Below are 10,636 nucleotides of genomic sequence, written 5' to 3' on the forward strand. Positions count from 1 at the left end.
CTTTAAAACTTCTACATACTTTGTGCTAGAAACTTCATTCAAACTTTAAAATGTTCATGATGTTTAGCTCTTTAACGGATGTATTCAGATTTTTGATATTTTTTATAGTTTTTTAGTAATTTAACTTTTAATAGTAATTTTTGTGCCATTGAAACTGCTGGTGGAATGTTCAGTATCATTATGTTTTTAGAGTGGTGGCAGCTGTTGCTTATAAATATTTACACATTTTGTAAACTGCTGGCACTCCTACAGTTTTGAAAGCTCACACACTTATTATACATCAAAACTTTCACACAACTGTGCTGATTCGTACAATGTAAGTATCTAAGCCGTGTGACTTATAATTTTCGCTGTATGACGATTTGTTTGGCAACTGCGCTCTCCATTGAAACATCCCTACTAACACAGTACGTAAAACTGACGGGACACATTGGTGTAATTGTGGTAACTTTGCGACGTCACCAGCAGCGGACCTAGCTGACACCTAGCTGACACTTGCCTTTTCAGTCGCAAAATAACCAAAATAGCCGTCCTCAAGTACACTGTAAGGGAACGTAGCCGCCACTGCTGCTTAAATCCGTAACTACGATGTAATTAAATAACGTGACAATGTGGTTACATCACAGTCCCAATCTGACTTTATTGGAAATGTGTCACAGTGGGTCAGAACATTTGTAAATTACTTAGGTTTTAAAATAAATTTTGAAGTCATACAGTTACAGAATTGTAATAATGAGGAGAAATCCTGCATGTCTGTTTTGTGTGTAATTTCTCATTTACAGTTAATATTAACACTAAAGATTTGCAGTCTAGGCCTAATAAAAATAATGATAAAAAATATGCCTATGAATAAAGTCCTAATTGTGCAACCTAAATGTGAGCAATGAACGCTGAGCAGTGAAGGTAGAATGCAAGGCATTGGGCTACTTTCTTAGGTGACACAATTGAAGAACTAGACAAACAAGTTACACACTCTGTGCCAGTAGGTGGCTGTATGCACATTAAAGTTGTTTGCGATCCGCCACTACACCCAGCGAAGAAGAAGAAGAACGAGGACGGGTTAAACTTCCGCTCCGTTTGAAACAGAAACGATTGAGAAAGACCAACACGCTGTCTTTGTCCCCGCGACAACACAGATCCTGTAAGTATCTCAATTTCAATGTATACATACATACTATGTATTTTGGTATCGTCCCAGATAAAACAACAACGTTATGTGCAAGCTACCCTTTTGTAATGATTATCTATATGCAGATGCTCTCTTTCCAATGTTAGCTAACTAGCTAGCCAGCTAACGTGATTAGCCTTTTTCTGTACATCATGGCTAGCTAAGTAGTCTACGTAAAATTACTCTGTCGCAATTATTGTTATAACTTTCGCTTTTGTGTAATTGTAGCTTAAATTATAATGTTGGCTTGGCAACTTGAGAATATTTCAGTTGTGTACACTATAACTTTTATGAAGTGTTGTCGTGGGCCATTGTTTCCTAATTACGGGCAATGGTGGAGTCTTCTCAACTCTAGCAGGCTCGCGCGAGCTCCTGCACGTTCGTACTGTTTCATCGCTTGGAATAAAATGCGATAATTAGCTTACTCATTGATTTCGCATTAACCCACGACACCGTTAGTATGTGTTTGTTTTTAGGCATTCATTTTTCCGAAGTTAACGTTAACAGAATACTAGAAGCCCCAACAACGGAGCTAGGCTAGCTAGCAGGATTTGTTATAGCAGCCATCTTGGCTCATTTGGTTACAGCAGCCATCTTGGTGGATTTCATGTTACTCTTAACTGTTGAAATGGTTGCTCATTCTGTCAAACGGGTAAAGAATTGTGTACTACGTTTTCACTCACATACAAATCCAAATTTTGCATAATAGGTACTCATGATGTGGACTACTAATATAGTGTCTTGCAAAATCTATTTAATTACTGAGTGTGAAGGGTGGTAGACATGTTGCCCTGTTCCTCTAAACGTGTCAGAAATCACGTGGTCCTGTGGAGTGGGCATGTCAGCCTACGAGAGGGTCACCCACCCACTCTCTCTCTCTCTCTCCCTCTCTCACCTCCCATGCTCTCAGTTGCCAACCTCCCAGTTCTTGTTTGAACTGAGCAAGAAGCAGGTGAGCGGGACAGGAAGAGGCGCTAAGACGGGGACAGGCGTGGCCAGGGGCAGTCCTGGGACAGCACCACAGGCTCTGTGAGTCTTGTTCAGTTGAATGCCCTCATGAGTATTAACAGAAGAGCACCATATACATATGCACACATACACTCTAACATGTCGCTCTCTCCTCAGCTCAGCCCAATGGTCTCTGATGGTTCTGTCTGGCCAGCCCTTAGGTGGAGAAACACCTGATCATCAATAAAGGCAGGCACACGTAAGTACAAATGCTCATACGTTTCCATAGATGGGATAAACAAATGGGGATATTGATATTGAGTTAATGTTAGCGGTAGACGTGAGATTCATAAGACGCATCACTGACGCCAGTGACGCCACAATATCAGGGAAATTGAGCAATTGCTTCCCTGTAGTGCAAACTTGCAAGATTCGCTCAGTTATTAACCCTTCTTGCCTTTTTTGTTGTTGGTTTTCTCTCTCCTCCTTCCTCTCTGTGCAGTTCTCCTGTGTGCTGAGCCGCTATCCCATGTATTGCCACTGCTGACAGGGTAGAGCTCAGCCCCATGCAGAAGTGAGTGATGAGGAGAGGGAAGATCATTTTCCCGTTTTTTTTCCCTCCAGTTTTAGGAACCGTCTCAAGAATGTGTTCCCCACTTTTATGCCTTTAAATCAGGGTTGGAGTATTCCAGGTGTGTGGCCATGGCCATGAACACCAGTAGAGGAGGGAACCAAGTGTCTCATTCTCTCTCCACAGTTGTGTGGTTGTAACCACCCACTAGCTACATTCATTCAATCTTTATTTAACCTCGTGAATCAATTGAGAGTAAGCTCTCATTTACAATGACGTATAATCACTCTATATTTGAACTTGTACTACAGGTGAGATAATCCTTTTTAATGGTCTCTCTCATTCGCTCTCCTAGCTGTGATGTTAGAGTTGTGCAAGACTTGGGTGTTCTCCTGCTCTGAGTGCCCATTCTCCTATACCTCCCAGATCTACCTCCACAAGCACATCAAGACGAGCCATGACAACCTCTGTCTCTGCTGAGGAACACACAGAGCATTATGAAGTAGCCAGTGCCTTGGCGAAGGTGTTTGAGCAGCAGTCATCAATGGATTAACTCCCAAGACACAAGGAAGAGACAGCGCAACACGCACTATGACTCCAGTGACGAAGGTAATATAATAAAGTGCATTCAACAGTCCCAAAAGAGTACTACTTGAGTTGACTAATCTGAGCTAATTTACCTCTACTATATGTTCCAGTGCCCAGGCAGCCGGTCGGCAGAACTCAGACCAGACCAGCTATGCCAGGTGCCAGAGCCGGAAGGCCTGCTCTGCCAGTTATCAATGCAGGTATCCATGCATGTTTGTGTTGGTGAAATGTCTATGCATATTTGCACACTTACAGTTAACTCAGGACTTTCTGAAGACTCATGTACTCAGTTCACTAATTCGCTCATCTCACATCTCACTACTCGGCAGTAGATGTTCATCGCCCGGGTCCTTTGAGCCAGGGCGCTGTGAGCCCAGGCCCTTCAGCCCTTCAGACGTCCAGGCACGAGCAGCATGCATCAAGGATTAGCACCCCGGCCAGACCAGGTCAGGATCTGACATGTCTCATGTCGAGTTGATTCTTCCCCTTATGCCAGAATCACTACGCCGCCAGCACCATAGTTTCCTGCTCATCCCTTTATCCTCTGGTTTTCAGGTAGTTCTCTGATGCCATCGCCTGTGAGACCAACAGCTCCAGCAGTGTTGCCATCAAGCTCTGCAGATGCTGGTATGCTGAATTTTGTGAACTACTTCATGCTGCATGTAGGGATATACTTTGAGTTGAATATCCATTATGGGACCGTACAATTACTTATAGCCACATCTGTGTTTAATATCCAGACTTCCAGAGGATGATGTGTCAGCAGTTCTCCAGCGTCATGCAGAGTCTGAGGGAGATGGCACAGACAATGATGAGGCTGGAGCAGAGACTGTCCGGCGAGTCTGCAGACAGCTATCGGGGAGCAGTACTGGATGACCTGCACCCTGCTAAAACGGAGGAGGAGCTGCTGGTCTTGGAGGAGCAGCTGAAGGACAAGGATCATCAAAGGAAGATGGTGAGTAACTTCAGGGCAGAACTTTGTTCCTTATTTTTGCAGGGAAGTGTTAAGGAAATGTAAAAGTAAATGATTGTCTTTATGTTTTGCAGACACGATATCTGAGTTCCATTGGCGGCAAAGATCTGCCAGATGTGGTCCGGCGGGTGCTGTCAGCCATTGCCATACACAGAGTGTGGTGTGCCTACAGCGTCCATGGGAAGAGGGGGAAGAAGGCTCTGAAGAATATGACCCTCTACAATGTCATATTACGTAAGGGATTGTTCATATTTTCGCAAAATAATACATTGTCTTTGCTTCATGCCATGTGCATTGAAACCATTTCCTTTTTGGTTAAAAGGTGCAGTTATGGCCTGTAAGCCAAGCACCACTGTGACGGAGGTGTCTGCCCAGTTGCAGGAGATGCTGAAACATGCCCCTGCTCGATTCAAAAAGGTATGTGATGTCAGGCAGTTAATTTTCTCGTATCCAGTGACATGGCACGCTTCCAATGAACGTATGCGACTTGCTTTTACAGCCATTTCATTATGTCCTTAGGCATCTGCTCCAGCCCAGCTGACCTCCCCAGCCCAGCCCCTGACCGCAGCTCCAGCCCTGACCACAGTGGAGTATTCAGATGAGGATGACCTCTTCTGCCCAGACCCTCGATTCAGATGTGGGTGACCCCCAGCCCGTCTCCCTAAACCTGCCTTTCCAGCCTGCCAGGATGGATGCCTTTTTTGTAAATAGTTTTTGTAAATTTTAACCTTTTTTTTGTGGGATACAACGGTCTGTTCCCGGTCTGCCTGCCACAGAATGCGCACTGTTTCATTTTTGTTTTTAGAACTTTTGCAATTGTCAGATAATGGGTTGCTAGCCAGAGCTTGTACATGCTTTTTTTTGCTTTTCTGGCTATGCGTAATGTGACAGACCGTAAACCTCATCCTTGTAAATATGTATACTTTTAATTTGTAATGTACTTTGTGTAATAAAATGTTCTAAACTGTTAATGGTGTTCAGTCTTATATTGGTTTGTATCATAATGCTTGCTGCTATATCCCCATATAGCATTAATTCGTTTTTGTACTGGTAAATGCTAAATATAGCCAGTGGTACTGCAAATGCTAAATATAGCCAGTGGTCAGTAAGTGACCATATTTGCACCGTGCGAAAAAGACGTGCAGACCAAGTCATATAAATACCTGTAAATCTAGTGTCAGCCAAGTGAGTTTATTACGGAAGTTCCTGCCCACGTTTTTTGCACGCGGCCGCACCATATTTGCACCGTGCGAAAAAGACGTGCAGACCAAGTCATATAAATACCTGTTAATCTAGTGTCAGCCAAGTGAGTTTATAACGGAGGTTCCTGCCCACGTGATCACGTGCGTTCTTTGCACGCGGCCGCAACTTCTGAATGACGTGTCGTTCTAACGTAGCGGCCAGTGTTGCCAGATTGGGCGGGTTCACGCCCAATTGGGCTTCTTTTGATCACGTTTGGCCGGAAAAAATAGCATTGGGCGGGTGGGCTGGAAAAAATAGCATTGGGCGGGCGTTTAAAAATATATATATATATTTTAAAACTGGCGGGACAGACGTTTCAATTTTATCCAATGATGTTAGTAATAGGGTGGGAGATGTGCACCTGTCCAATAGGGGTGAGGGAGATCTCCCTGTTCAATGCATTTGATTCACACGGTCAAGGAGGAGGTCGAGGTCGGAGAGAATATCTAGCTAGCTACCCCCGAAGAAACCCAAAGATGCCAATTTGGGGATGTGGGATCAGCAGGTTTCTGTCATGATCACCGCATCGATGCCTTTTGGCTGGAGGTAGAGGCCTTTAAAGATGCCGGAGGAAATCTGTGCTTTCAGGATGTGGCACTTGGCGCAATCAGATTGCTCACTCTGCCCATATCAAATGCTCATGTGGAGAGAGAATTTTCCCAAGTGACGCTAAAGATGATGCCAGAAATCGCATGGGATTACTGCTGCTTTCTGCTGGCATGGACGCGCTCGGTCTAACACGGAGCGGTTTGACGGCTGCAACGTTCTACCCTCCCTGACAGTTGTTGGGGAGCTTTGACTCAACCATCTATTAATACTTGCTAATTAGCAAGTTCACCACATGTAGGCCTACATAGTTTTACATTTACGAGTTACGTTAGAAGTTGGAATGGTCTCCTGGCCTGTTCGGCGTGAAGGTAAGACATTTTTACTTAATACTATACAGCAGGTGTTTCTGGATGTCGCATCATTGAGTGATGCATTACTTGTGTCTCTGCCTGCTCGCCTGCCTGAGTGTCACACTCCTGACTCGGTTATTGTAGGCGAGCAGGCAGGGTATTCATGGGTGGTTATACAGGTGGTTATATAGGCCTACCATTGGAAGTTGTGTAGCCTAGTCCACTTGTCACATTCTCTAGCGGTTTCTTGTCACCACTAAAGCTTGTTATCTAGCTTGTCATCTTGTCCTCTATTCATGATATAGCCATGCTTCTCATGTGTTATTATAATTTGTTGCCTGCATTATCATTTCTTTGACTATTTGATGGGATTACGCATCTTTCTCTCTGTCGTAGGCTGTGTGTGACATGTGTAGGCGTGTGTTGCAGTTTACCACGAGTTATTATTATTTTCGGTATTTCAACTGAAAGGCATTTTTCTTAGCATGCACTGCTATATATTATATACTATAATATTTGGGCGGTTTTTTATCACATTGGGCGGATTTTGAGCACTCATTGGGCTGGAAAACATCACACCAATCTGGCAACCCTGGTAGCGGCTACTAATCGGCAGATCTCGCGTTTCCGTAAATGGCCGCGTAATTTCCGCACGCGGCGCAGATGAGTCGTCACCTATAGCGGCCGTGTGTAGAACGTTTGCGCAACCTGCGTGTGTTAGTAGGGAGGTGGGCCCACACGTGTGTTAGTAGGGAGGTGGGCCCACACGTGTGTTAGTAGGGAGGTGGGCCCACACGTGTGTTAGTAGGGAGGTGGGCCCACACGTGTGTTAGTAGGGATGTGGGCCCACACGTGTGTTAGTAGGGAGGTGGGCCCACACGTGTGTTAGTAGGGAGGTGGGCCCACACGTGTGTTAGTATGGATGTGGGCCCACACGTGTGTTAGTAGGGAGGTGGGCCCACACGTGTGTTAGTAGGGAGGTGGGCCCACACGTGTGTTACTAGGGAGGTGGGCCCACACGTGTGTTAGTAGGGATGTGGGCCCACACGTGTGTTAGTAGGGAGGTGGGCCCACACGTGTGTTACTAGGGAGGTGGGCCCACACGTGTGTTAGTAGGGATGTGGGCCCACACTCTACCTTTTGAGCTGCTCATTTTGCATTTTTACCCTTTTTCTAACTCGTCGCCATGCCTACAGTTTTTATGCACTGCACCATGATTATCTGTTCAAATAACTTAGCACTAACTAGTTAGCCGTCGTTCGTAGTATCGTGTGCATATGACAAACGAATTGAATCCTAGAGGCACTAGTGCTAGCTAGCTATACACGGGCCAGCTTTGTGAGCTGTTGGCTCCAGCTAGGCTAGTTAACCAGCCCTCGGCTCCGGTAGGTCTACCGTCACGCTAACCCTACCAGTAGCGTACCTACATAGCTGGGACTTACTAGCTAGGAAACCGCCTTTAGCCCGACACCTGTAACGGGGTGGCGAGCTACGTTCAAAGACTTCAACAGCTTTGCAAGATTTGGCCACAAAAATGGACGACAGCCCAGAAAATATTGACAACGATGACATTGTCATAATTGTGGAAAACGAGGCAGAAAGCTTGCCAGCCGAGGAAGAAAGAGCGAAGCAGGGCAACTTTGGCCTCATGGATACCTGCCCCATCTGCAAGTTGAATTTCCACAACCGGGAGCCGAAGCTCCTGCCATGCCTTCACTCCTTCTGCAAGAGGTGTCTGCCCCCCCCCTCCAGGACCGACCCGCGGCGCGACCCGCAGCTGCACATCGAGAACACGAAACCAGGTGAGAGTCGTCAGTTTAAATACCCATGCCTCCCTGGCCTCTGGTGATACTGTCACTGCTGTCATGTACTGGGGCGTTACAGGTGCTTATTTTGGTCTGTCATGTACTGGGGCGTTACAGGTGCTTATTTTGGTCTGTCATGTACTGGGGCGTTACAGGTGCTTATTTTGGTCTGTCATGTACTGGGGCGTTACAGGTGCTTATTTTGGTCTGTCATGTACTGGGGCGTTACAGGTGCTTATTTTGGTCTGTCATGTACTGGGGCGTTACAGGTGCTTATTTTGGTGGACCTCAGGGGTGCTCAGATTGTACAGTACAAACTATCACCGTTCGTTGTAATGGAAATATCAGTCCTTGTGTGTTTGACGATGGTATGTCTATTCTCAATCATGTTGTGTTATGTGTGGTGTTCCAGTCAGTGCGATCCGCTGTCCAGTGTGCACACAGGAGTGCTGGGACGTGGAAGTGCTGAACAACTTCTTTGTGAAGGACTCGGTGGAGGTGCCCAGCAGCACGGTGGAGAAGAGCAGCCAGGTGGGTGATGGCCAGACTCCAGGGTTGATGGAATGTTTTCAGACACTGCACAAAATGAAACATTGATACAGAAAACACACACACCTTTCCACAACAGAAGAATTTTACATTTGTTAATTTGAATTTAAATTGTTAGCATACACCTTTATCGAAAAAGGTGGATGATAGTCAGTCATCAGGTCTACAGTCAGGTGGGCGACATCCAGCCACAAGGGTCACTTAGCTGACACATCGGTAGCCCATACATTCAGTTGGAAACACACAGATTTTTTTTTAAACAAATTTTATTTACACTTTTCTACTTTGCTCCTTTCAATGTGAAACTCCTCTCATTTTGAGTTCTCTTCCTTCCTTCCTTCCTTCCTTCCTTCCTTCCTTCCTTCCTTCCTTCCTTCCTTCCTTCCTTCCTTCCTTCCTTCCTTCCTTCCTTCCTTCCTTCCTTCCTTCCTCTCTGCGTACCTCTCTCTCTCTCTCTTCTCCAGGTGTGTATGAGCTGTGATGATAACACAGAGGCTACAGGCTACTGTGTGGAGTGTGTGGAGTTCCTGTGTGTGACCTGTATAGAAGCTCACCAGAGAGTCAAGTTCACCAGAGACCACACCATACGCCAGAAGGAGGAGATGTCACCAGGTACACGAGCCTCAGTAGATGGATAACATGGACTTCATGATTCTCTGATGATGATTGGTTACTAGTATTGTCTTGTTTTGGCTGAATCCACCGTTGTGTGTCTGTGTGTTCCCAGAGGCTGTAGGTGTGTCCACTCAGAAGCCCGTCTTCTGTGACATCCACAAGCAGGAACCTCTCAAGCTGTTCTGTGAGACCTGTGACCGACTCACCTGCCGCGACTGTCAGCTTCTCAAACACAAGGACCATAAGTAGGCTTGATACAGACATTCTGATCGCCATATTGGTTACTCCGCACATGCATGCTGCTACAAACACACGTGAACGCTACACACACATTGGGGACAGGATAAAAGAAGTTAAACCAGCAACCTCGTTCAAAGGTTAATATTTTAATTAAGATGAGCATTTTGACAATTGCAGTGAATGTGAAGAGTGAAAAGGCCTAGGCTAATAAACAAACACAGGTGAATATTTTAATTAGGCTAGTGTTGAACATTTTGATTACAAACAACCTAGGCTACACAAATGTGTTAAGATAATATAAAGTGTTATAAAGATAAGATTAAGTGTTATTAAGATAAGATGTTATAAAGATAAAGTTTTATTGAAATAAGTGATAAACTCCTTAGGCTATTAACAAGGCTCCTTAGGCTATTAACAAGGCAACAACAACAAGGCTATTTAAAATGGCAAATACAGGCCTAGCCTAGGTTAGGCTACAACTAGCCTAGCCTACTACTACAACAACATGTGCAAATTTTGTGATACAGCTACCTACAATTGTCGCACACAAAATGCTGGTTGCCGTCAGTGCAGGCTTGGTGAGCCCATCCCCCACATGCCAGGCACTTCAACCACGGCTCCCCTGGGAGAGAATTGGCAAAGTCTTCACCACACAGAAGGCAAGGGCACTCTTCTGTTTCCTCCAACGTTTCCTTGCTTTTCTCTGTGTTGAGCTTGCGTTTTGCTTTAGGCTCTTTTCTGTTTCTCTCTGCCTCTCCCAGGGCTTTTTTGACTGGGGTATCAGTCAGAATGGACATCACCTTCCTCTTCCTACCCTTGGTGCCTCCCTTCCTCGGACCAGCCTTTGGATAGGGCTGGAGGACCTCTGGGCTGACAGTGAACAAGGTGGATGGACCAGGGGCGCTGAGGGAGGTGTATGGACCAGCAGCGCTGAGGGAGGTGTATGGACCAGCAGCGCTGAGGGAGGTGTATGGACCAGCGGCGCTGAGGGAGGTGGATGGACCAGCGACGCTGAGGGAGGTGTATGGACCAGCAGCG

The 10,636-nt window shown here is 45.8% G+C and overlaps 1 protein-coding gene across 1 annotated transcript; it reads left to right on the forward strand.

Annotated features, from left to right (window-relative positions):
• Positions 1–7,923: 7,923 nt before the first annotated feature.
• LOC311317055 (transcription intermediary factor 1-alpha-like) lies at positions 7,924–9,607 on the forward strand (the record flags this gene model as incomplete). The annotated part of the gene is made up of 4 exons (XM_084448053.1): positions 7,924–8,191; positions 8,607–8,725; positions 9,208–9,355; positions 9,471–9,607. The coding sequence occupies 4 exons, from the start codon at positions 7,924–7,926 to the stop codon at positions 9,605–9,607; spliced, it is 672 nt and encodes a 223-aa protein (XP_084304179.1).
• Between the last annotated feature and the right edge of the window lie 1,029 nt (positions 9,608–10,636).

Source organism: Borostomias antarcticus, assembly GCF_949987555.1.
Source record: "Borostomias antarcticus genome assembly, chromosome: 13".
Classification (NCBI taxonomy): Eukaryota; Metazoa; Chordata; class Actinopteri; order Stomiiformes; family Stomiidae; genus Borostomias; species Borostomias antarcticus.